Source organism: Pelophylax lessonae, assembly GCF_965119305.1.
Source record: "Pelophylax lessonae genome assembly, chromosome: 3".
In the NCBI taxonomy this organism is placed as follows: Eukaryota; Metazoa; Chordata; class Amphibia; order Anura; family Ranidae; genus Pelophylax; species Pelophylax lessonae.
Genome location: NC_138770.1, coordinates 382,266,280 through 382,293,771, shown reverse-complemented (window position 1 = coordinate 382,293,771; position 27,492 = coordinate 382,266,280). Strand labels below are relative to the sequence as shown.

General features: G+C 42.1%; 1 protein-coding gene across 1 annotated transcript; it reads left to right on the top strand.

Moving 5' to 3' along the window:
• Positions 1-1,358: 1,358 nt before the first annotated feature.
• On the top strand, positions 1,359-27,180 carry LOC309551199 (troponin C, slow skeletal and cardiac muscles-like). Its single transcript, XM_082251698.1, has 6 exons — positions 1,359-1,509; positions 9,543-9,569; positions 10,135-10,281; positions 12,417-12,531; positions 24,641-24,777; positions 27,067-27,180. Exons 1-6 carry the CDS (start codon positions 1,482-1,484, stop codon positions 27,096-27,098), a joined length of 486 nt encoding a protein of 161 aa, XP_082107824.1. The 5' UTR covers positions 1,359-1,481; the 3' UTR covers positions 27,099-27,180.
• Positions 27,181-27,492: the final 312 nt, after the last annotated feature.

The window sequence follows — 27,492 nt, the reverse complement described above, 5'->3', positions numbered from 1 at the left end:
ACAGCACACTTACTGATATAGGGCTAGCGTGTTGCGCAGGATCACGCATTTATATATGCATGATCCTGCACTTCGAGGTGTTGGGCGCAAATGCGCACCACCGGCGGCTTGCTCTCGCAGTGATTCCATACAGCGGGAGCTAATCAGGGGCACCCACTGATCGTTCTGTAGACAGACAGAACGGCGATCTGCCTATGTAAACAAGGCAGATTGCTGTTCTGTCAGTACAGAAGGCATGGATCCTGTCTTCCTGTAAAGCAGGAACACAAAACCATGCCTTCCACTAGTAAAAGCACCTTCCCCACTAAACTAAAACATCTAGGTACACAGTTAACCCTTTGATTGCCCTTGATATTAACCCCTTCCCAGCCAGTGTTATTAGTACAGTGACAGTGTATATTTTAGCACAAGTGTCCGTTAGGTGTCTGATTTGTCTGCCGCAATATCGCAGTCCTTCTGTAAGTCACTGATCGCCACCATTACTAGTTACTAGTTACTAGTAAAAAAAAAAAATGTATATAAAACTTCCATAAATATATCTCATAGTTTGTAAACGCTATAACTTTTGTGCAAACCAATCAATATACGCTTATTGGGATTTTTTTTACCAAAAATATGTAGAATTCATATTTGCCTAGCCCTAAATGGATGAAGAAATTCGATTTTTTACATATTTTTTATTGGATATGATTTATAGCAGAAAGTAAAAAATATTGTTTTTTCAAAATTGTCGGTTGTTTTTTGTTTATAGCGTAAAAAATAAAAAAAGGCAGAGGTGATCAAACACCCCCAAAAGAAAGCTCCATTCGTGGGAAAGGAAAGGACATACCGGTACTTTTTTTTGTGGTACAGCGTTGCATGACAGCGCAATTGTCAGTTACAGTAAAGCAAGGCCAGATCGCAAAAAATGGCCTGGTAATGAGGGAGGGGGGATCTTCTGGAGCTGAAGTGGTTAATTAGTGAAATTAATGAATGTATATCTGCCCAAACAGATTCTTCCATTAACACAAATGAGCTTCCAGATTTTTTCTTTCTTTTATCAAAGCTTAATTGAACAAGCTGAAGTCAGAAGCTGATTGGCTACCATGCACAGCTACAGCAAATGTTGCACTCTCCAGTTTTAGTAAATCAACCCCATAGTGTTATTATTATAATTATTCGTATATTAATTCTTATATTACTTTTTTTTTTCCTGTAGCACTCTCCAGTTCTGAAAAAGGAATAAAATCTTTGCTATCCCAGCGTCTGTCAAGTATATAAATAAATGCACTTGTGAGTATGAAGCACATACTAGCCTTGTGTTCTCAAGGGGTGGGATGGAAATTAGTAAGTGATATGTGCGATGCTGTCTTCAGGAGGAGTGACCAGTCATTGTCACTTTAAGAGCATCTGTGCGTCCTATATATAAGCTTGGCCTACATTTGTCATTCAAAACTGCATGGTTTAACCTCTAACAAGCTCCTAACGGAATCTCACTCATCATGGATGATATTTACAAGGCAGCGGTAGGTGGTATTTTTTTTATTTATTTCTTAATGGAATATTTCATCTCTCGCTCTTGTGTTTTATAGCAATTGTTAAAATTATAAGGAATTTCAGCATAACTTAAAAAAAAAAAAATAATGATTTTTCAGTGTATGCTGAATGAAAACGCAGCTAAAGTTGCTGGGCTAGTTTATTATTTCCTTCTTTGTCATTTTGTGGATCAAAATAAATAAAACCTTATAAACAAGACCCACAACTGAAAGATGAAACTGTACATTTTCCAACTTACCTCACCTCCAATGACCTGAAGAAGATGTATTCTTTATAGGTGTCATTTTTACTTTATATATCTATGCTACTGGGTTTTTTTTTCTAGCCTTTCAACAATCACAAAACAATCTATTGCCATCTTTCCTAGAATGACTGCTAGCAGACAATTTAATTGCATGATCATAACTGTTACAGTAGCTTAGGTTTTTAGAAAGCCTATCAAAAGTCAAATAATACAAATAAAAAATACTAAATAATACAATACAATACAAATACAATAATAATAATACATTAATAATAATATTAATAATAATAATACAATAATAATGATACAATACAAATAATATTAATTCAAATAATGCAAAACAATTACATTTTAAATGATAATCTTGATGTATAATGTTAAGAGCCGGTTCACACAGGCGCGACCCGACTTTGCCGGGCGACCTGTGAAGTCGCGGTGCGCAGCTCGCACCGCAACCTCGGAGCGGCATGCACGGACTTCATATCATTGAAGTCAATGCAGGCCGCTCCAGGTCGCCCCAAAGTAGCTCAGGACCCTTTTTCTAAGTCGGAGCGACTTGTGTCGTTCCTATTAGAACGGGTCCTGTACTAATCTATGGCAGTCGACCCGCGGCGACTTGTCAGGCGACCAGGTCGCCTGACAAGTCGCCCCAGTGTGAACCGCCTCTAAAGGGAATATGTTCACAAAATAATACAACTAGTGCATGCAATCTTTTACTAATTACATATATTAAGGATTTTTTTTTTTTTTTTGTAAGTCTGTCAGTTAGTATCTACACACAACTCAATGGGATTCATTTTATTGAAGGCAAATAGGCTGTTCACCTTACAAGGGGTGTTGCACTTTGCAAGTGATTTGCTTCAGAGCTTAGTAGATATGATGAAATGTCACTGTGCAAAGAATGTCCAATCACATGATCATAACGTTTACTGTAGCTTAGGTTTTAGAAAGCCTATCAAATAAAGTTTGAATAAAATACAATTACATTTTTAATGATAATCTTGATGTATAATGTTAAGCCTGGGTTCATACCTAATTTGGACGTGGCTCACAGCAGGGGTTAGGTGCGTCCCTGTTCTCCATTTCAGGGATGAATCAGGCCCGTATTTTTGCCTGAATTCGGACCTGAAATGGGTGCCAAAGACGCTTAAGCTAGATACACACTATACAACTTTTGTTGTTAAATTTATTTAGATTTACCTTCAACTATGTAGCGCAGGGGCCTGTCTGATTGCATACAAACTGACCTCATATTATATGGTTTTGGTAAATCTATGGGAAGAAATCTAAAGACAATTGTATAGTGTGTATGGCCCATTAGGACCCCTGTGCAATCCGCTCCGTGCCCGCCCCAGAGATGTGTGAACCAGCTCCATTGAAAGCCGGGCACAGTCTCCTGTCATGCGAATTGGATGCGGTGAAACCAACATCCAATTCACATCAGTGTGAACCCAGCCTGGAGGGAATATGTTCACAAAATAAGACAATGTGTGCATGCAATAATTTACTAAATACATAAATGAATATTTATTTTTTTTTGTAAGGCTGCCAGTTAGCATCTGCACACAACTCAATGGGATACATTTTATTGAAGGCAAATAGGCTGTTCATCCTGCACTTTGGTAGGGATTTGCTCCAGAGCTTAGTAAATATAATGAAATTTCACTGTACAAAGCATGTCCAAATCACATGCAAAAAAAAGCATTTTGTATGCACATGATTGGATGATAGAATTGAGAGGAACTTCACCTCATTTACTCAGCCCTGGGGCAAAGTGAACAGACTATTTGTCTTTAGTAAATCAACCCCAAAAGCACTTTGCTGCTATTTTGTATAGAAATAAACTAAGAGGTGTCAAAATGTGGATTTTCCACAACTTATTACTTGACACTAGATTCCTAAAATGCATATCTGCATTGCTTCATTATGCAGTTATGCATTGTGTTTGCGTTTTACATTTAACAGAATTACACTAAGTACATAAGTAAGTACATTATGGCTTATTAATAAGAATTCTTGTGTATTTACAAGGAAGTGCACTGTTAAGTTTACTTGCAAGGCTTATACATAGAAAGATCATGAATGTCAGAAACTGAAAAGCCCTATAATAAACACACAGCCACAGGCATGTAAAGCATTCAAGCAAGCTTTTGACCTTGAATGTTGTCACTGCCTGTGACTTGTCCAGGCCTCGCCAGTGACAGAGCTGCACAGTAACCCCACACCTTGCCAGTGTCTTGTGTAACGTGTAAAAATGCCCAAACTATTTAACAGAAAACTATAAACTGTCGAATATAGCAAGGCATAAGGTCACCTCCTCCCGAAACTGGGTTTGTGCAATTGCTGCAAATCTACATTATTACATGGAAAGATACGTCTGTAGCACGTGGTTGGACTCATCAGCTGTAGTTAGGAACATTTTATAGCATTAGTAATTAAACTATTTAAGGTTAAATATATAATAACAGTACTTACATTTATATTTAATACGCACAATTACATTATTGCATTATGATTACACAACAAACTATGTTTTATCATTATGTTAGAATGAAGTACTGGCAAGGAGCAAAAGATAGTAAAAAAGCACCGCTGCTTTTTCTTTTTACGAATGCATTATATATTTTTATACATCAATTTGTGTATGGATTCATTTTTAGGAACAAGAAAAATCATGAATCTTAAGTTGGGCTAATCTGTCCAGATAGGCATAACGCATTCCAAATATCTGGGCCTGCAAGTCTATTACTGTCCTGCCTATATATAGTAATGTCAGTTTTAACAATGGAACATTTGGATAGCTCCAAAACAGCTGTTTTGTACAAGATGATAGGCACGTGCATTCCTACAGGGCTGGTCATGAACAAAAGAGCTCATTGCTTGCATGGTATAATAAATTCTTTTTCAGGAAAAAAAAATGCTTTGAAAGCTAAAGTTTACTTAGCACAAAATGGCCAACAAGGTAAAAATAGCTTTCTACAACTTTTCATTATCAGTTCAGTGATAGCGCAGTAAAGTGCATTCCTTTCACAAAGATAGTGACTAGCACTAACATAAATATAAGGCTTCAACTCTGATGCTGATTCTGCTAGCTGCCTAGCTTCAGTATATTCTATCAAAAAGTAGCTAAAAGTATTTCATTTTGGCTTCACACCTACGCATTGTGGTAAAATGTATGTTTTGCCATGCATTATCTTAACATTTAAGGCTCATTTATATTTGCAGCTGGGGGTGGTAAAACAGGCGTTTGAGCTGCATTTTTACCTTCTACCCTTTAGGGGACCGAGGTATACACATGCCTCTGCTGCAATGCTTTGTTTCTTAGCCACAACATAATCCCCTCTGTCATGTTCAGCAGACAAGCACAGCTACTGAACATGACCCATTAAAGTGGATAGTGCTGCGATGCAAATGTTTTGCAACTGTGTGCTCACAGTTGCAGCACAGTGGTGTGGCATTTACAGGGTTAGTGTGGCATTTACAGGGGAGTGAGCCCATATTGCCTCCTCATCGCCTGTCAAATGCCCTTGAAAAATGATCCTTAACGGGTCACTTTTCAGAGGGGTGACAAGCAGGCCTGGACTGGTCAAAGGGCACACTGGGCACTTGCCTGGTGGGCCAGGGCTGCATGTCCTTGTGGAGCCCAAGACAGCTAGGCTGCTCCCTGAGCCTGCCCCATTCACCAAGCCTCTCCATGGCCGGCTGGCTGGCCACTAGTTCAATTCAGCCATTGGACCGGGGGGGGGGCTGGAAGCTAAAGGTCAGCGGACCTGTGACCATGAAGAGGGTGGAGCTGGAGGAGATGCCAGAGAGAAAGTGACTGTGGCTCCCCATGCGCCTGGATAGCAGTGGGGTGACTGCATACAGAAGAATCAATCTCTCTATTTTCTTCCTACAGCCTCTGAAAGCCTGCTTCTCCTCCTCTACCTCCTGCAGGCATCCAGAGGAAAATGGAAAGATTGACTTCTCTATTTGCAGCAGCCTCCCGTGGCTCCTCCTATGCAGCTTCTTTCTGCTGCTCCCCTGTGTTCTGCGGCCCCTCCTGTGCTCTCCACTCCCCCATTCTCCAGCCCCCCCCCATGCTATCTACAGCCCTCCAGTGCTCTCCACCCCCCTGTGCTCTTTACGCTCCATGCTCTCCCATCCCCGCACAATGCTTTCTGCCCCCTCTGTTCTCCGGCACCCTTGTGCTCTTCACCCCCCCATTCTCTCTGGCCCCCCTGTGTTCTCCTGACCCCCTATGCTCCCTGCCCATCATGCTCTCTCCCGTCCATGCTCTCCAGCCCCCCTGTGCTCTCTGGCCCCCCTTGGTCTTTCCCAGCCCCCCTCACCTCCATCAGGATGGAGAGTGGGGAAGGGGCCAGTGAATATGTCATGGGCTGCTCAGTCTAAAATACCCAGGCCTATTTTTTGTCCCAGTCCAGGCCTGGCTGCTAGTGTAAAACCTATCCTATAAATGGCACCCCAAAGCAACAGTATAGAAGGTGGTGCTAGACCTGCACTGTAGAGTACCACAGTACAGATGCAGTTACAATGTAATGCAGCCCTAACTGAATGCATAGGCTATCTTAAACAATGCATCTCAAAGCAAGAAACACCATTAAAGATCACAGCAGTGTTAACAGTCAGGTGTGATGGGAGCCTTCTGAAAATGCTATTTGCCTGAGTGTTATAGTACTTTTTCTGGCTCTACTGCTTTCTATGTCTCTGATAAGGAACAAGAATGCAGGCCACACATTCTGACTTCTTGTCAAGCTGCCTGCTTGTTCTGACCAGTGTCAGAACTGTAAAAGCTTCAAGCCACAGGATCAGTAAGGCAGTCAGGCAACTAGCATTATAAGAATTAAGAAAAAAATATGTAGCTGCCATTGCTAAGCTTTGCTGTTTAAACATTAGATGCCTGTCACGCCAGTCCATTGGCTTCAATGCTTTCTCAGCCACTGACCTACAGAATTGATACATAACGGAAATTGTTCTTGTTCTTGGTCAGTGGTATTGAATGAAGCCAGGGAAAGCCAGGCAAACAAGCATGTTGAGCCTTTCTGGTTTGAACTTTGGAAATAAACTCTGTAAATAGTTATATAGGTATTTTAACAATGTATAATGGCTTTGTAATTTAAGCAAGATCTGATAAGATTAGACATTTAGACATTTTTTATTTCCTAAGATAGATTCTGCACCTTCATCTTCAGAAATGCTGACTTCTCCCTCTAAAAATGCTAGTTACTTGGCTGTTGTGCCAGCCTTTTCACTTTAATAAGTTAAATTACAGGCCAGGAACAGGTGAACAGATGAATGTTTTTATGAATTTCCAAGCCTTCATACTTCTAATGTAGTGACTCAAACTATTTGACCTGATTCATATAGTTTTGTTGCAGTAATGCTTACTTTATGTACATTGGTGGCACCATTCCCTTTAAACAGTACCTCAACCTACAGTACGTTATTTTGGTGCACAGCGAAAAATGTTGCATATACATTTTTGGTGCATGTTGGTGCATTAGGAAGCCTATTCAGATGTAAAAGGGCCCTTAAAGGATCAGCATAGCAACTAGGTAACTAGCATTTTCAGGAAGGTCCACAATAGTTGTACTTGTATTATTCCTTTGAAGACAGTGCAAATGTTAAGCTAAATCCAAATCTCAAAATGATCATTCCTTTCATCTGAGATTCCTGAAATCTGTACCATATTTACCTGTCATCTGAATCAGGAAGAATAATATGGTGGGTCCAGGTGACACTCAGCACATTCATCTATTTGTGTATGGCCATCGTACAGAAATAGGACACATGCAATAAGGATTAAGTTACTCCAAGTACAAAAGTAGTAACAAGCACATGTCTTCTAAACTCACTGAAAGCCTTAGCATCCAGACACCAAACTACAAGGCCAGGACAATAAAATGACTGCTGGCAGCTGATATTTCTTGTCTTGAGGGAGTTGACAGATAGGTTTCACATTTCACCCACAAATGCTATTGTGATCCCACAGGAGAACTAAAAAGAAAATTAAGTTATGCTATTCACTGACAATTGACCAATCTAACCAAAATTGGCATTTAAGGCCAATTTAAGGGCCATACACACTATAAGCTTTTCTGAAGACTTTTTCCTTTAGACTTACCAAAACCATATAATATGAGGTCAAACCTAAACACTTTCAATTTGTATGCAATCTGGCAGGCCCTTGCACTACGTATAAAAGGTAAATCTGAAGGAAATCTAACCACAAAAGTTGGATAGTGTGTATCCAGCTTTAGTCCATACAGTCTTGTAAAATACTACGCAATAAAGTTTTTCTTTGGAAATACAATAAATATATATTTCTATCTATAATATAATAATAGATTATCATCCTGATACGATTCAAATATAAAATCATTATTAGCCATTTAGGTTGGCATAAAAAGGCCTAGCCTACCAACAATCGGATGGCCCAAAAATTGGCTTGAGCAAATATGGGGTCATTTAGCATGTGCCCCAATGAGATAATATTTAGCACTTACAGTGTTTGAAGCATTTTTTATGGCTGAAAGAAAATTTCCAACTTAGATAATCCAAATGTAACCTGTCTGATCTGTTCCTCATCTTAAACAAAAGAGGGAAGAGAAGAACTTTATTTGTTTGTGGGTCACTTTAGTTTGCAAGTTTCGTGATTAACAATGGTAGGTCCTAGCATTCCAAACAATGGACAGATGAGTCCTTTAAAGCCAGAAATCCATGGATCAAAATGTAGCCAGTTCAGGAGGTTTACAGAAGTCAAAACTACAGATAAAGTTCTGTACAAGCGCCCTGTCAGATTTTCCCTGCTCAATCACCCCAGTGTCAGAATACAAAAGCTCAGCAGGGAGGATCCCCCCATCTACATTGAGTGTACTGATTGGGTATTCAGGTCAGTTTTTTCATTCAACCACCTACTTGAACAAAAAAAAAGTATCCATCGATGGGCTACCTTATTTAATAGAGACATCTGCTCATCCTTGTCTAGCCTTTTTTCTTTTACTGACAACCTGAAAAATGACAAACTCCTATTATAAATAAAGATATTCAGTACGGTTGATTTTTTAAAACTGGAGAGTGCAAAATCAAGTGCAGCGCTGCATAGAAACCAATCAAAATTTTTTTTTTTTGTCAAAGCTGAATTGAACAAGCTAATGTTAGAAGCTGATTATCTACCATGCACAGCTGCACCATATTTTGCACTCTCCCATTTTAGTAAATAAACTCAGTATTTAAAGTTCACCATTATGTAAAAAATAATACAATGCATGCTTTTGCAAGTAAAAAATAGCCATTTCCTATTTTTTTCTCATGAGCCTCCATGTCAGTGGATCGCGGATGCAATGTCAAGCTCTTGCAGACACTTAGTACAGCTCTCTGCCCATACTTCTGTATGAGCAGACAGATTCCAAGCTGCAGATGGACTAGGAGGGCACTTACCATATAATATAATATATAACCCATTGAAAACTACAAGTCAATGAGCCGTAGTAGCAGTTCAGAACCAGTGACAAGTAGATCTTCTTTATGGCACTTTTCTCCTGTTCACAGACAATTAGCGGGGTGAAAAGTGACTATTTTTTACAAACTGTCTGTAATTGTACAGATGGTTGGTAATACTGTACTGGGCCTCTATCAATTCCTGGCAGAGGTGCATGCCCCTCTGGTTTTCAGTGGAACACCACAGTGTACGTTTAATTGGTTATTTTATTTTTTTAAAGTTATTTTTATCTCTTTTGCGTTCTTTCTTATTTACAGGTAGAGCAACTTACAGAAGAACAAAAGAATGGTGACTATTCACTTTTTTTTGTATATATTTTTACATGCTTGGTCCTAAATAAAATGTTGACTTTGCCCATTCAGTTAAGAGTCCACACCCACTATGATGTTGATATCTATGTTCCATGTAGTCAACCCGGTTACTTACTGTAGTCAAGTGAAAAAGCCCTATGTAAGCTCCAAGTTAGTCTGGTTAGAGCCTTCATGGGGCTAAGTACCCTACTTCCATATGACATGGCAGCATGATTGGGCACATGATTGGACATTCAGACACCCAGCACTGTATCATGAAGGGAATGAGATTTTTTGTTCAGGCACTTCTAGTTATAGGGTGACAATGCATGTCCTTGTTTCCCCATTGGTCTATTGCATTGTCATTCTGTTACATGCTCTTGCAGAGTACACTGTAATTGGCTGTGCTTAAGCATAATGCCCAGGCATGTTGTGCAATGCCTAAACAACCTAAATTGTATCCAGATAAGGTTCAAATCTATTTTTATTTTTCAAACTATTACATATTTCCACAATTTTCTAAAAATCTATGAAGCTGATTTACTTGTTGCTACTATTCACAGAATTCCGTGCAGCCTTTGACATCTTTGTGCAAGATGCAGAAGATGGGTGCATCAGTACAAAAGAATTGGGCAAGGTAATGAGAATGCTTGGACAAAGTCCAACCCCTGAGGAGCTGCAGGAGATGATAGATGAAGTGGATGAAGATGGTGAGTGCTCCAGATTGTGCTCTGCATAAACTCTTCTGAAGTGTTGTTTAGTCTAATGTAAGGAGAATGTAATGCTGACTATCACAGCACACTGGAGTTGATTTACTAAAACTACAGAGTGCAAAATCTGGTGCAGCTGTGCATTGTAGCCAATAAGCTTCTAACTTCAGCTTGTTCAATTAAACTTTAGCAAAAAAAAAAAACTGGAGGCTGACTGAGCTTAGAGGTATTTGATCACCTCTGCGATTTTTAATTTTTTCTCTAAAAACAAAAAAAGCGACAATGCTGAAAAAAAAAAATAATATTTTTTACTTTCTGCTATAAACCATTCCCAATAAAAAAAAAAAATGTAAAAATCAAATTTTTTCACAATTTTAGGCCAATATGTATTCTGCTATATATTTTTGGTAAAAAAAAATCCCACTAAGTGTGTATTGATTGGTTTGCGCAAAAGGTATCGCATCTATAAACTAGGGGAATGATTTATGTAATTTTTACTTATATATTTATTTTTTACTATTAATGGCGGTGATCAGCGATTTTTAGTGGGACTTCAACATTGCAGTTGATAGATTGGACACCTAATTGACATTTTTGACACTTTGGGGGGACCAGTGACATTACTACAGTAATCAGTGCTAAAAATATGCACTGTTACTGTACTAATGACACTGGCAGGGTTAAATGTGTCCCGGGGGGGGGGGGCTTTCTAACTGTGTGGGGGATGTATTTACTGAATGAACACAGAGACCTGTGTTCCTAAATAAGAGGAACACAGGATCCCTGTGTTCATTACTGACAGAACAGCGGTCTGCCATGTTTACAACGGCAGATCGCCATTCTGTCTCCACAGGGGGCGCTCACGAGTGCCCAACGGTAATTGCAGCCGCCAGACCTACTGATTAGCCACCGCTGGGGCGTGCGCCCTCCACTAGCAGTCCCGTGAAACGACGTACAGGTACGTTGTTTCGTGGGACAGAGCCGACCTTCCGCCGTATAAGTGTGGCGACTGGTCGGCAAGTGGGTAAGAAAATACAGAGAGTAGAGGAAAACAGCAACTAGAAAGATGCACTTTGAAGAAAGTGTTACTAGCAGCTATCAACCAAAGGTTATAAATCTTTTCCAGGCGTATTTAGTCAAATCCCTTCACCAACTTCACTACACTTTATTAACTTAAGGCAAATCTAATATTCAATTTGCAGGTGGAAGTTGTTCTTTGTAATGGAAGTTTCCCCAGTGCTCAGTGAATGAGGTGAAGCTCTGCTGACTTCCATCATCCAACCATGTACAAGGAAAAAAATATATATTTTTTTCATTTTTCTTGCAGGTGATTGGACATAGTTTGCAGAGTGAAATTTTACTACATTCACTAAGTCTGGGGAAAATTGGCATGCAAAGTTAACAGCCTGTTTGCCTTAAGTAAATACCCCAAGAGATCAATTTAAGCTGAAAAGCACCCACCAAAGGGATCTGTTTGTGCATTTATCATCAGGCAATATTTTTTACACCTATTTCTACAGTCTTTTTACACATGTTAATGTTACCACACTTCTCTGATATTGGTGGATGTCAGTTAGTTATTTACCTACACATAAATCGACCCAAACAAACTGTGTATACATAAATACACCTTCACACACACAATTCTTGTTTTTATAAATGGAATTTGGTGACATAAATTGTCACATAATTAAGTCTTTTCCCTACTTAAGTAAAATTTGGAGGTTATTGCAGTATTAAACGATTAAACACCTACTCAGTCATTATTTTCATTAGATGTCATCCCTAATTGCTGGCATATGTCAGAGACTGGCTAAGCATATCATCGAAATTTGACATAAAGTGTGAAAGGATAAGAGATCACAAAACTGTTAGAAATGATTTGCGAACTATGTTTCGTTAAAAAATAGTCAGGCCAAATGGACTTTTTTTTTTAATCTCTTGTCAGACTGTCAGTTGTATGCTGTCAAAATGAAATGATCTAACAAACAATAATTAGTACTGTATTTGTTTTGCATTTTAATATTCCCTAGTTCTCGAACTCAGTAATTGGGTTATTCAATCATTTGAGCTATGAGAACATACAGTCTGTGTAGTGTTTGCAAAATTGAACTGATTGATTATTTTTACTTCAGGAAGTGGCACTGTAGACTTTGATGAGTTCTTGGTTATGATGGTCCGATGTATGAAGGATGAAAGCAAAGGAAGATCAGAAGAAGAATTAGCAGAAATTTTCCGGATGTTTGACAAGTAAGAGATGACATTAGAAAAACTGCACACCATGCCTTTCGGTAGTATGGAGATCTCAGGCTCAACCAAAGTAGTACTGTAGTGGCTTAGGAAAGAAAAAGTAACTGTCTTCCAAATGGCCCACAGTATATAGTCTCAGAACTTGTCTTTGTAGTGTTTCCCTTCGAGTTTCACACCTCATAAATACCATTGTTCAGAAGCATATTGCTTACTGATCACAAAACAAACAGGGGCTTTGAGCCAATAATGTGTCTTCTTAATTTTTTTGTGGTTTTAACAAAGCCCATATGAGTATATGTGTTACCAGTTAAAATCTTTGAACCTACAGTAGATTGTAAGACATTTCTTACTCAAATTATATCTTTCAATTTCAGTTATTACAAAAACTACACTCCAGTCAAAATAAAAATGTAATTTTAATATGCATACAGAGAACATAGCCTGCCTGCTTGCTTAGTATTTAACCACTTAAAGCGGTAGTATACCGATTTTTGTGACTTACAAAAATTAATATCTCCTAAACCTGCACTGTTTAGGAGATATTTGCACTGCATGCAGCCGCTGACGCTAGCGGCGCAGTGTTCCTTGCCGGGAAGTTGCCGGAAAGTTAATCCCCCGCACGCATGCGCGGGAGTGACGTCATCATGGCTTCGGCCACTCACAGCGCCAGAGCCGCCGAACCTGGAAGAGATGCCGAGGGATCATGTCCGCTCCCACAGCGGTGTTTGGGGGTCCGTGTTGGGGCTTTGTTTTAAGGTAAGTATTTCCTAATGAGCTAGTATGCGATGCATACTAGCTCATTATGCCTTTGTCTTGCAGGGTTTTTTTGTTTTTTGAGTATACTACCACTTTAGGCTCCGTTCACATTTTGGGGGCGTTTTTCTGCTCTAGGATCAGCTCTCAAAACGCCCAACAAGACAAATCCTATTCATTTCAATCCCCGGAGGATTTGGCTGCTCAAAGACCAGGCCCTATTTTGCGATTCGGCACTGCGTGATTTTATCGGACTATTGCGCGGTCGTGCGATGCTGTACCCAAATGAAATTGACGTCCTTTTTTTCCCCACAAATAGAGCTTTCTTTTGGTGGTATTTGATCACCTGTGCGATTTTTATTTTTTGCACTATAAACAAAAAAAGAGCGACAATTTTGAAAAAATAACAATATTTTTCACATTTTATTATATGAAATTTTTTTTAAAAAAATGTCAAAATCAAAATGTTTTTACATTTTAGGCCAATTTGTTTTCTGCTACATATTTTTGGTAAAAAAAAATGCAATAAGAGTATTTTGATTGGTTTGTGCAAAAGTTATTGCGTTTACTAACTATGGGAAAGATTTATGTCATTTTTATTGTTTGTTTTTTTTTACATAGTAATGGCGGCGATCTGTGATTTTTTTTTCCGGACTGCGCCTTTTTGGCGGACAGATCGGACCCCTGAGTGACATTTTTGACACTTTTGGGGGTACCAGTGACATTACTACAGTAATCAGTGCTATAAATATGCACTGTTACTGTAAAAATGACACTGGCAGGGAAGGGGTTAATTTTACTGGTGATCAAGGGGATAAGTATGTCCCTAGGGGCGTGATTCTAATGGTGGGGGCGTGGCTTGTGATGTAATCACAGAGACATACGATGCTACATAGCAGGATCGCATAGCCTCTGTGATTACTTTAGTGAGAATGACAGACAGCTGCGTTTACATCAGCCGTCTGTCCTTCTCCCTCTCCTGCAGGAGATCACGAGTGGTCGGCAGCCATCAGAGCCACCGGTCACATGTGCTGGCTCCCCAGGGAACGAGCAGGGGCGGGAGCATGCCGGCGGTGGCGCGCGCTCACCCCCTACAGACTCGTGGGCGAGCGAAGTACCCCTACGTCACTTTGCCTGTAAGAGGCTGGCTGCCGCAGTGAATAGTCGTGCGGCGGTCGGCAAGTGGTTAAAGTGACAATAAACTCTGGTTTAAAATTCTATTAACGTATACTGTATATTCCTTGTTCAAAAAAGGTACCTTATTTTGCTCTCAGCTGCCTCCAGATCTCCAAATTCCTTTTTTGATTTGACTTCCTGTTAGATGATAACTATTTTAGTTTACTACTGTATGTATAAACACAGCCACCTTCTCTTGCTCCCTCCTGAGATAGACTAGGGACTACAGACAATGGACTATGTGATTTGTAGTGTGCATAGAATAGTGCACATGACCGGAGCTAATGCACACTGCTTGTTTCACACAATGGCAAGGGTGGGGGAAGAAGAAGTAACAAGGAGACAGAAAACACAGAAAGAAACAGTTTCGTGAAAAACAAAAAAGGTTACTCGGCCATTAAGTAGTGGATGTGTATGGCTTTTCTTTGGATAATAAGGATATTGGTTTCACTTTAAGTTTTTTATTCAGGGTTTGTTGCACCCTTTTACTGGTGATCAGGTTGCATGAGAACCCTTGCTGGAGGGCTGGAGGGCTGATGCCAGTATTAGGACGTATCCCACAGGGGTTGATTTTACTAAAACTGGAGAGTGCAAAATCTGATGCAGCTGTGCAAAGAAACCAATCACCTTCAAGATTTATTATTTTTTTTGTCAAAGCTTAAATGAGTAAGCTGAAGTTAGAAGCTTAATGGATACCATGCACAGCTGCAGCTCCAGATTTTACACTGTCCAGTTTTAGTAACTCTACTCCACCATCACCAATCAGATTCAAAACTGCCTTTGAAGCCTGGATGTGAATAGTGAAACAGGAAGCACAGTACGGGTTTCAGGAAGTAAACGCCCAGTAAGTCAGAGAGTTGCTCTCTGAAAACTGGCTTCAGGGGAATAGAAAGAACTCAACAGTGCACTGAGGAAATTTTCATATTTATGTGGAATTTAATAACGGTGGACATTCTTCCTTTTACATGTAAAGAATATCTAGGGTTGAATCACAGTATTCATTTTTTTTTCTTACAAATAGATAGATTGAACAATCCCAAATCATAAGTGTGCAAAGCACACAGTGAAATACTCTACCTTAATAAAAACTACTTTTGAATAGATCAGTCTAATTTCATAAATGTCAAACTTAGATACAATTTCCAGAAGTGAAATTAAGTGTGATAATTATACTTGGTTGAAAAATGAAATGTAATTTGTTAAATTTGTCTTCCCTGTTTGTAGAAAATGGTATTTAAAATATTCTGTGCTTTTTATCACTCTAAAGTAGGAGTCATATTTGACAAGGTAATATTAGAATTCCGCAAATCCAAGCTCATTTGAATTAAAGAACAATTATAATGAGCAATTAGGTAAACATTTATCTGCATTCACTCATTAGGCCGCATTCATTAGGCAGATACTTATTAGGCCTCATTCACACTGCCATAATAAAAAGAAAACACACTTACAAGCGTTTTTTATTCATGTATCTGAACACAGCTACATTGTTTTTCAATGGCGATATTCACACAGGGGCATAAACATGCACTGAGTTCAGATACACAACACAAAATCCAAAAATCTGCATATGGGGACATACATATATGACGCAGATATTTGCAAAAAAAATCAAAAAAGAGGACAATTTTACGCAAGTATTTACGCAGGAACTTTTGTGCTGGAAAAAAAACATTCATAATAAGATCGGTAAAATTAATATTTTTATTAGCATTATTATCAATACCCAACCCAATACTCAACAGCCAATGCTGTACATAATAATGCAAACATAAGCCTTTTCCTTTTTCACAAAAAAAATGATAAAAAATAGACAGATCTGTATTTAAGAGGTACCCCCCTTTAATTATGTATGTGTAGAAATTGCTTCTAGGAATGTGAGGGCATTTTAGGGTTGATTTACTAAAGGAAAAAAACCTGTTTAATTTGCAAGAGAATTTTCCCCAGAACTTAGCGAGAGAGGTAAGCTCTGTTAACTTCCACAATCCAATCATGTACAAGCAAAAATACTGTGTTGTGGTCGGTAAATAAAAGATGGATACCCTTGATATGAAAAGTCGGTGTGGTGTGCCAGAACCGACGTAAGGGGGTAGGCCTGTAAATAAAGAGGGCCCCCCGAAGATTAGAGGTCAGGAAAAAAGGGTGAAGGTGGGTGGGGTGACTCGAGCGCCCAGCAGCAGGCCGGTGTAGGGGAGGGGCGGTGCTATAAAGCCCGCTAGCTCCTCCCACAAACACCGGCCTGCGGCCGAACACTTGTGGTCGGTAAATAAAAGATGGATACCCTTGATATGAAAAGTCGGTGTGGTGTGCCAGAACCGACGTAAGGGGGTAGGCCTGTAAATAAAGAGGGCAAAAAAGGAAGCAAATGACACACTTTATTGACAACCCAAATTCATGTTGAAAGCCTACTAAAAGCTAACCTCAACTCCTTCTCGGGGTGAGGAATATATATCTGAAAGGCATCAGATTCCCATCGACCAAGTCTTTTGATGATATGACCTGGCGTGTTATTGCCGGAGGCAGCTGACGCAGCTCCAATCCTAAAGGAGTGGCCAGAATGTGCTGCAGGGTCCCAACCCAGCCTGATACATAAGGTGCGGATGTAAAATATGAACTTAGACGTGGTGAGGGGAATGCCCAGCAACGTGAAAAGTGGTGAGTAGCTGGGCGAGCTCGGAGTCCGAGCTGCGTAATTGTCCAGGACCTTGACAGGGCACCAGTCATTCCCCGATGGATACAAAGGGATGGACAAAGGGTGTCCTACCTGCCTGGTCTTAGAACACCGAAGTGTCAAGATGTAGTGATCTCCCCGTTTGACCAAGTCCCGTTTGAGGAGGCAGGTGCGATCCTCAGACTGGGAAGCCACCGTGAACTCCCCGGGCCTGAGAAAGCCGTAAAAGGCCAGGTACATGGCGGTCTTTACAACTAAGTTTGTGAAGGGCTCAAAAGGGGCCGAGTCCAGCAAATCAGAAAGAGCCCGGAATTTCTCCCCGTCAATCGGCAACCGCCTGACCGGGGTATGGCGATCCACCTTGCCAATGCCCTTCAAAAGGTTTTTTACTGGATATGCCCTGAGAAAGGGAGACGAATTCGGCTGGTACGTCAGGACGTGATGTTGAACCCCCGACAAGTACAGCTTGATGGTGCTGGCAGAAAGTTTCAGCTGGAGGTGGCAAAAAGCTGCAAAGGCGACCATCGTCTGGACTGAGTGGTCGTGCAACCCAAATTCCGCTGAAAACCTCCGGAAGATGGACATGGCTCGATCATAAGCCTTCCTGGTATTAGATGACAGCGCCATCCGGGCCAATTCCCGACCATGCTCCACAATCCGGGCTAGTCCAGGATTAAATCTTCGAACTTCGGGGTCCGAGTGGGGCATCTGTCGGCCGTTGGGTGAAGGTTGAAGAACACCTGTAATTTAGACCGGGAAAGGGCGTCAGCAGCTGCGTTGGAGTGGCCCGGGATATGTTCACAATAGAGGAAAAACTGGTGGGTGGCTGCTAACAAAGTCAGCCTGCGAACCAACCTCATGATGGTCAGGGATGCAGACCGGCCCTTGTTAATGATGTCACAGGCTGCCTTATTGTCGCTAAAACACTTAACTGCCATCCCTGACCAGCACCTACCCCAAGTGAAAGCAGCTGCCACTATAGGGTATATCTCGAACAACGCCGAGGTCTCCCGGAAAGCGGGTAAGGCAAGTGACTCTGCCGGCCAATGATCCCTGAACCACGAATCCCCAAAGATGGCAGCGAACCCCGTGTGAGCAGCTGCATCCGTCCAAAACACAGGGGACTGGGGTGAGATAGGCGGGATAAACATGGAAATGCCGTTCCACCTTTCCAGGAACTCCACCCACATGGCCAGGTCCGCCCTGGCTGGGGGATCCAAGTGGGTGACAACACCCTCCGGAAGACCTGGCAATAGACACAGTAAACGGGAGATGAATGACCTGCCTTGGGGAATGATGCGCATGGCAAAATTCAATGACCCAATCAACGACTGCAGATCTTTCCTCGTAAAAGACCCTACTTCCAGGAACCTGCCTACCACCTCCCGAATGCGCCTCAGCTTATCCCCAGGGAGGCTGGACTGCATAGAGCTGGAATCCAGGGTGATCCCCAAGAAATCTAACCTGGTGACAGGTCCAATCGTCTTGCCTGGAGACAGAGGGACCCCTAAGGTTGAAAACAAGGCCACAGTGCTCCTCAAGCTGACAGGCGTGCAGTTGCCCTGTTCGATCAACAAGAAGTCGTCCAGGTAGTGCAAAACCGTAGGGCACCTGGTGATATTCAGAAGAAGCCAGCAGAGCGTCTCGGCAAAGGTGTCAAAAATCCTGGGACTGCTTTTGGATCCGAATGTGAGCCTGATGGCGAAATAATATTCCTCCCTCCACTTAACACCGTGAACATGCCATAAAGAGGGGTGAATGGGCAACAGCTTGAAGGCGTTGGCTATATCTGTCTTGCTGAGCCATGCAGACCCTGCCTGCCCCCAAAATGGCTTGGATGGCGTTGTCCACGGTGGTATAGCAGAGAGAGAACTCAGCAGAAGGGATAAGAGAATTCAGGCTAGGGTTATTGGAGGAATGAGGAGCCGACATGTCAATGATTAACCGTTTTTTATTAGAGTATTTGCTTGTGGAGATGCCAACGGGTTTAGTACGCCAGGAGGTGAAGGGGGGGACGGGAAAGGGGCCTAGCATGAACCCTGCCTGAACTTCCTTTCTGATCAGAAGGTCCACTGACAGCGGGTCCTCCCTAGCAGATAGTAGATTGGGGCATTCAAGTGACCCTGGGGGAAGAGACACCAACCCCGTGTGGAACCCCCCTGTCAACCCCTGCACCAAATACTCGACCAGGTGCGGAGATGGGTGAGACTGAAGGAAAAAAGCCAGTACCTCAATCTTGACCTCGGTCAGTCATTGTTTAGGATTGAGCCTTGATGGACACATGGACTTGGTGTGAGCCCTGAAGCAGATAGAACAAACGTGAAACAGCCTGCAGGCACTGAAACTACACGCCCCACCGTTGAAATTATTACAGACCTGGGCTTTGCCTAAGTAAATGATCGGGCGACCCAGTTTGTCTCTTAAGCCACGCTGCTCTGATCTGCCAGCCCCCCCCAGGACCCCGGACGTGGAGGGCTCAGTCTCCATGGGGCAAAGGTTGGCAGAGTGCGAGGTGGATGAGCATGTGGCGCAAGAGGGAGGCACCAAACCTGCAAAGTGCCTGCAGAAAAGTTCGGTGTCCAAAAGGCTCCAATCAAACCGCACATTGAATTGTGCCAAGGTAGCCGCTGCTTTGGCCGAAACTGACTTGTGAAAGTCGTAAAAAGGTAAAGCCCCCATACTTATGGCCCAAATCCACAACCTTGTGGAGATAAAGATCCAGTTCCTCCCGACGATGTGGGTAGACAGAGCATAACACATCCCTGTAAATCCCGAAAGCCAGGACAAATTCAGGGATGGTCAGCTTCTTATTTAGCCTGGGGTCTCTGGCCTTCATCACTACGGACAAATCCCCATAGTTGTAGACCTTATTCTCTACCACATCTTGGGAGGCAATAAGGAGAGCTACCAGGTTAACATCCTTTCCCTCCAGGATATCCTTACGGAGGGCTGGGGGGACCATGTGTGCCGGGGTGATGATGGGAGATACCGCAGCAGAGGGTAAGAGGGGGACTGGGGGCCTACCCTGTTCGCTAACGGGGGCAGGAGCCTGCACCGGTAAGGGCGGAGGAGGAACCCCGTGAGCTGGACTGGCGTCCTCTAGTTTCGTCAGTCTGTCCCCGATTGACTGCAGGGAAGACAGGATGGAGTCCAGAGTTCCTTGCATGGCCGATCCACAGCCCTGAGAGCTGGTGCCCAGTCCAGGATCTTCCGGGTGCTCAGTCAAGATCCTAAACAGTTCAGCCTTCCTAGCCGTGGCTGGGAACGGAATGCCCCTCTGGCGAAGGACCGCCGAGATCTTCGGGATGGTCCAGGATCCATAAGAGCCCAGCGGGGACGGATTCCGATGACCCCTGGGGGTACCAGATCTGACTGGGGTGCCGGGTCTGGCCGGCGTGGAGGGGGAGGATGATCCTTCATCCAAGATGGCTCCTAGAGGCACGCTGTCGAAAGAAAAATAGAACACCAAAGTCCAATTAACAACCGTAAGAGCCCCAAGAAAAACTGGCTGGCTAGCTAGTGCCTTGAGGCGAAAAACTTAACTACCCCGTGACAGGTGAGGCCCTGCTAGATGCCAAGCGGCAGGTGAGAGACTCTACCTATGATTTGGACGTGGGGCATGAGCCACTAGCGTGGTGGCGGGAAGGTTGGTCTCTCGGTGACAGTAAAGAATCAAACGTGTGGCCGTGACAGGTGAGGCCCTAACTATAAACCCATGAGGTGGGTGAAGCGAGGCGCTAACTATGGATTGGCCCGAGGGGCGAAGAATCTCCGTGTTGAGATTGGGAAGTTGGCCTCGCGGGACCGGCTATGAAGGGGGAGTAAGGGCCATCACCTGAACCCTAACAGCCAGTTCGCTCACCCTACGGGGAGGGGGGGGGCTGACAGGGGAGACAACACATGATGAAGTACAACACAGTGAGGTGTAGACAGCGAAGCAGTGCCCACGAAGGACAATGACATGGGTGTGGCACGGAGGTGGTGAAGGTGGCAATGGAACAACAGGAACCAGGTGGCACCTGCTGGTACATACCGAAGGTGTGGTGAGTGCCCGAAGCGAACCCGGCCGGCCTAGGCTAACGGTATGAGCATACCGACGGTGACTAAGATGTGTGTGGAGGCCCAATGAGATGGGAGACTGGCCTGGCAGTGCCTATGGGCAACGCTGGAGTGCGTAGAGAAGACTACCAGCATACGGAGCTGTGAGAAAAACACATAGGAAGAAACCTGCAGCCCGGCAGTAGTACCTGATGCCGGCGTTGAAGGACATGGTGAGAACCTGGAGGAATAAGGCAATCGGTCAACCAGATGTAGTGACACACGACCCCCCCCAGTGTAGATAGCATGTAATGGGAGCCAGCACGGGAACATGTAACCTAGTGGAATGTGAGACCCCCCCCCCCAACCCTGCCATCAACCTCCCTCATGACCCAAAGGGGTAGGTATGTGAGCGTGCATGAGCGTGTAGTGCCCCTCCACCTACCCTAGACCTAAATCCAAGAGCCCCCCCCGCAGGCCGTGCCTGGGGGTGCCTAGGCCCCTAAGGGGGGGGGGTTGCTTGATTGAGAGGACGGCCGGCGGGCAGGTGAGCCTGACCGACCAACCCCCCCCCCCTTAGCATAACATGCCCAGCGAGGGTGAAGCATGGCAAAGAACAAATGCCCTCCCTCATGTTTTTTTTTTTTTTTTTTTTTCCCTTTCCCCCCCTGGATCACACAGTGTCCTATGAGCAGGACAGGAGCCTGGAAGCCCAGAAGCCCAGAAGCCCCCCCCCCCTGTGGAGGAGATGCCGAGACCTAACTGGAGGCAGGCAATGTGGTGCTAGTGAGAATGCCGTGGCCTTGACTGAGAGGCAGGCAATGTGTGCAGGTAGGCAGCCGCCCCCCCCCAACCCCAAAGCTTACCTGGTCCCGGCTGAGCAGCGGGGAGATGCAGCGGGCAGCTGGCGGTAGTGGAGGTGCTGGTGGCGGCAGGTGCAGTGGAAGAGGCGCAGGCCGGCTGGCAGCGGAGGAGGCGCTGGGAGCAGAGGAGACGGTAGGCAGCGGTGGAGGATCCGGCGGCGGCGGCGGAGATGGCTTGCAGCGTCCACGATCCTACCCGGAAGTCCGGACCTCAAAGGCGGAAGTTCCGGCGGCGATCAGGTGACACAACAGAACACCTGACTCGAGCGCCCAGCAGCAGGCCGGTGTAGGGGAGGGGCGGTGCTATAAAGCCCGCTAGCTCCTCCCACAAACACTGGCCTGCGGCCGAACACTTTTCTTAATTTTCCTTAAACATGATTAGGTATACAGTTCTTGAACTGAATTCCTACTACATTTACTAAACTAAGAGAAATCCCCTTACAAACTGATCCTTGTAAAGTGTACAGCCTACTTGCCTTTAGTAAATCAACCCCTTTAAACCCTTCATCAGGTTGTTTTATATATATAGGTTATTGAACAATGCATATTATAAACTCATTGCTGGCATGTCCCTGATGTTAATAAATGATTCCAAAGAAGCACTTATTACGTAAAGTGTACACTTCCATCCACAGTGGCTTATTCGCATGTACAATGCTTAAATACTAAAGCAATTTTGCGCAGGTCTCCATAAATTCTTTTCAATGTCCCATATGAGCTCACATGGGACACTAAAAATATTTTATGGACTTACTGAATGTCATCCTTGCAACATCTCTTTATTGTTAGAGATATGGAAGTACACCAACCACATGGAGTATTGGATATTCATTTCACTGTCTTTTCATATAAACAGGATGATGTCGAACAGCAAGATTTAATTTTTAGCCACTTTCTACACATAAACGTGAAATGTGATTCCACTTGGAAATAACTGGAAATTGGGACTTGTTCAACAGTCTAAATGTATTATTACCTGACAAAGGATTTAAAGTGCCCTTGTGTTCCTAACAGCAATTTATATACAGTCCTAAATAGAGATGTCACCTTTTATAGGACACATCTGCCTATTTTTAATCAACTTTTGTGAATGGAGTGGGATTTGAGGATTATGAATAACAAAAAAAAAATTATACTTTTGTATCACTTTAAGTTAAACATGTGTTTTGGTGCAAAGGTATATTGATACATTAAAGCCGAAGTTTAGTAAAAACGTACTTTTTGGATGCTGCAGTAAACATTAGGCATGTGTAGTGGTGTGTATCCCATTACCTGTAGGATGCTGCTTCTGCTCAAAAATTCCTCATAATTTGCTCCCTTTACAGCCAATGGATACTGCACTAAGCAGCTGTCCTCTGGAGCTTTGAAGGTTAAAAGCCGTGGCTCCTAATCAGGAAAGCTGCACTGCTTATCCACCCCCTCCTGCCTCCTCTGCCATTAATTAAGCCTATCTTATTACACTCTCAAAGTATTCTATGAATGGGTGGAGGAGATAATGTCATTTAACTACTCCCCCACACAGAACTTGATGCATCATGCGAGTGTAGTAAGACAAGTTCTACGATTGGTGGAGGAGGCAAGAGGGGTCGACAAGCATTGCGACTTTTCTGATTAGGAACCACTAATGTTAACATTCCAAGTGCCAAAAGATAGATGCTCAGGGCATAATCTGGCCGGCGACACAAAAGCAGCCATCGGCAGGTAATAGGATACGCAGCATTACATACACCTAATGCATATGGTGCTGTATCCCCCCCGTAACAAAATCACTAAATTTCAGCTTTAATGGCACTGCACCACATCAATGCATACATACTAGAGTTACTATACGTTGTGGTACTTCACTAAATTTACTGCACCACACCACAATGTTTTGGTGTGAACAAGCCCTATATTGTACTGCCTAATTTGTAATAAAAAGGATACACAAGCCCCCAGTACCCCTTTACATGTGCAGACTTGTCTAATAAATCTCTCAAAGAGAAGAAAACTGACTGTAGTACATTGCAGGGAATGGCTATAATGTGAATTCAAATTCTGTGCAAGCTGGGAAATGCGATGAGACTGTTTTAACAGAAAGATAGATGCAATGTCTTTATGAAAAAGAAATGTAAAAACATAAATGGTTTATGTGTTAACAAATCACTTCTTGCTTCATATGGACAGAAAAGCATCATTTTTATTATAATTAAAATAACTTCTGTAGCAATTATACAGTTTTTATTACCTATAAATTATAAATGTTTACAGGTGACATCTTCATAGATTAAAAGTAACAAACTGAAAATGACTTGGTTAGGGGTAGCAGTCAGCATTATACATAAAGAAGGTTGCAGTGTGAATGGATGGCTCCTGGGGGACTGACATTCTCGATTCCCATTTGACCCGCACAAAAATGAAAGACCCTTTTTGTGCTCATAGAAATGGTACATCTAAACCTTGTTACTTCTAAGGAACTTTTTTTGTATGGCTGTGCAAATCAATATAAGGTAGGTTACTTGTCCATAAAACTAATTATGTTTCACCGTATATTTTATGTCAATTAAACATTCATCTATCAAAAAAATTAGATGCACACTTTTTAACATGGAAACCTCAACTTTTATAGGAATGCTGATGGTTACATAGACCTGGAAGAGTTGAAGGGTATGTTGGAAGCAACCGGAGAGACCATCACAGATGATGACATTGAGGAACTGATGATAGATGGAGATAAAAATAATGATGACAGAATTGACTACGATGGTGAGTCGTTTTTCAGGTTGGAACATGGGCATAGTGTTATTATTTTCATTTGTTTTTGTGCCAGGAGCATCATTTGTGAGACAATACTGTCCAGATGAAAATAGGTTATGCAATGTAATGTGTATGTATTGTATGCAATGCCAAAACTTTTAGTCTGGGAAAAAATATGAAAGGGGTAAAACTCTTTGTCAGGTTTTTATTGCTGAGGTATAGGTATGGGGTGGTGGGTCTTCCATTATTGGTATCTAATATAACCAAATTCAAAACTGAACTTAATGGCTCTGGTTATGGGCCATACACACTATAAGATTTTCTGAAGACTTTTTCCTTCAGACTTACCAAAACCATATAATATGATGTCAAACCTAAACACTTTCAATTTGTATGCAATCTGGCAGGCCCTTGCACTACATAGAAAAGGTAAATCTGAAGGAAATCTAACCACAAAAGTTGGATAGTGTGTATTCAGCTTTAGGTAGCTTTTACAACCCAAGGGACCCAAAAGGCCACTTCACATAGGGTTTTTTTTTTTTTACTAAAACTGGAGAGTCCAAAATCTAGTGCAGCACTGCATAGAATCAGCTTCCAGATTTTTTTGTTTTTTTGTCAAAGCTTAAGTGAACAACCAGAGTTAGAAGCTGATTCATTTAAATGCAGCTGCACCAGATTTTGCACTCTCCAGTTTTAGTATATCAACCCCAAAGTGTCCAGATTTAGAAAATGTAATAAAAGTGTCAAATCATAGAGTCCAAGAAGATTTAAAAATACTTCATATTGGGGTAATGGTAGAATTATACATGCAATACTTTTTTGTGGGCTTTAACACTCCTTCATCAGGGCTTATAAGTGTAAAAAGGAAAGGTAGGACTCTAATGTAAGTATAAGTGGAGTCTTATAGTGTGCTGAAATTATTGCAGATTGGGGGCTTCGTTAGCATATAGTAGGACTCCCTCCACCTTGGAGGAAATTAAGAGAAATCTGACATTTACTACCTTCACTACTCAGTCCAAATTCAAATAAGGTTTTGGCTTTACATATACAAGGAATAAATGCACTTTAACTCACTCTATTCACTATGGTTCACTATGCTATGGGGCACCCGAGGTGAGCCGCAGCTCCGTGTGTCCATTCAGACACAGGTCTGTGGTTCGCCCCCACCCCCTCTCTCTCCTCATTGGCTCACTGACTTTGATTGACAGCAGCGGGAGACAATGGCATCACACTGCTGTCTCAACCAATGAGCAGTGAGAGTCCCGGGCAGGCAAGACACCCCTGCAACATCGCTGGATCAAGATGGGCTCAGGTAAGTATTTGGGGGTCTGAGGGGGAGCTGCTGCACGCAGAAGAGATTTTATCTTAATGCATATAATGCATTAAGATCAAAAAAACCTTCTGACTTTACCACCACTTTCAGTAATACAAACTTATGATGGAAATGCTATGAAACTTTCTTTTTCTTTTTAAATTGTAACCCAAAAGTATATAAAATTGTACAAAAGCCAAACACGTTCATCTTTTGCATATTCGCTTTATGTAATCATAATTATATATAATTTCCCCAAATCACGAGGGGAGGTCTTAGTTGCTTAGCAACTGTCGATGCTGTGGCCAAATACATGATATGTTGTTGTTTTTTTTTATGTTCTGCATACCAAAAGAAAAATCTACAGAACTCTTTAAAATGTTTGTCATTTTGCTAAGCTTGCCACTGGAAAATTACATATGTACAAACAGAAGTAACAGATTGTAAATCTTATATCATTTATTACCATCCTTTAAATTCTTGAAACATTCTTAGTTATTTTTTTTGTTTGTTTTTTGTTTTTTTTGCTTGATGGAGCAATCTGTTTTGTTGTGGCACAATTGATGTTGAATGTCAACAATCAAGAAAATGTTCAAATGACAGAATAAACTAAAATGATTTGTTTGACACATACATAATAAATGCAGTGAAGGTTTTTCCTCTGTGATGCTACAATAAAAGAATGCGGCACAACAAAAATGGTTTTTAACTAGGAAATATCCTTCCTTCCTCACTAAAATATATATTTTACCAAGTAAACACATTTCATTAAAATATCTCATTATTCCCAATGTCAGCCTGTGTAAGGTCTCTGCTCTCTGAAAACCTGCATCACTCAAAAGGGCAACATCCCCCACCCTCCCGCCCTCTCTCCTATGACCTACGGATTTAATGTAAAGCTGTCCCCCGAAGGTTGTTAAACGTTAAGTGCTTTATTTATGCTTTTAAACCTTTTAATAATGTTAATGCATTTGTATGTTTTACAGAATTCCTGGAGTTTATGAAAGGAGTTGAATAAATGGAAGGGCAGAACGAGTTCCACGCAATTCCACCTCTACAGTGTTTTTCTAAATTTTGTGCTGTACCGCAAGACATACTAATAGCAAACATAATACAAATAAACCTTCAATTAATATATATTATATTTTCAAATGATATATATACATTTTAAAGCAAGGACAACATTTTTTGGCACTGTAAATATTTTCAGAGTATCTAATATCTTAAAAATGAGAGATTATGAACAAAAAGGACGCCATGACAGTAATTTTGACTTGATGCTGTTCAGAGCACTAATGTGATGTCTGTGTGCCATAAATAAAGTACATTACTTTAACGTACAGTTTGTTGTTATTATTCATACAGGCTTTTCACCCAGCGGAGTCCGTTTTGCTCAGCGGGGATCGATCCGC

Coding starts and splice junctions, on each gene's coding strand:
- LOC309551199 (XM_082251698.1), top strand. CDS start 1,482: ATGGATGATATTTACAAGGCAGCGGTAG. Junction 9,570..10,134: donor TACAGAAGAACAAAAGAATG/GTGACTATTCAC, acceptor TACTATTCACAG/AATTCCGTGCAGCCTTTGAC. Junction 24,778..27,066: donor TGACAGAATTGACTACGATG/GTGAGTCGTTTT, acceptor TATGTTTTACAG/AATTCCTGGAGTTTATGAAA.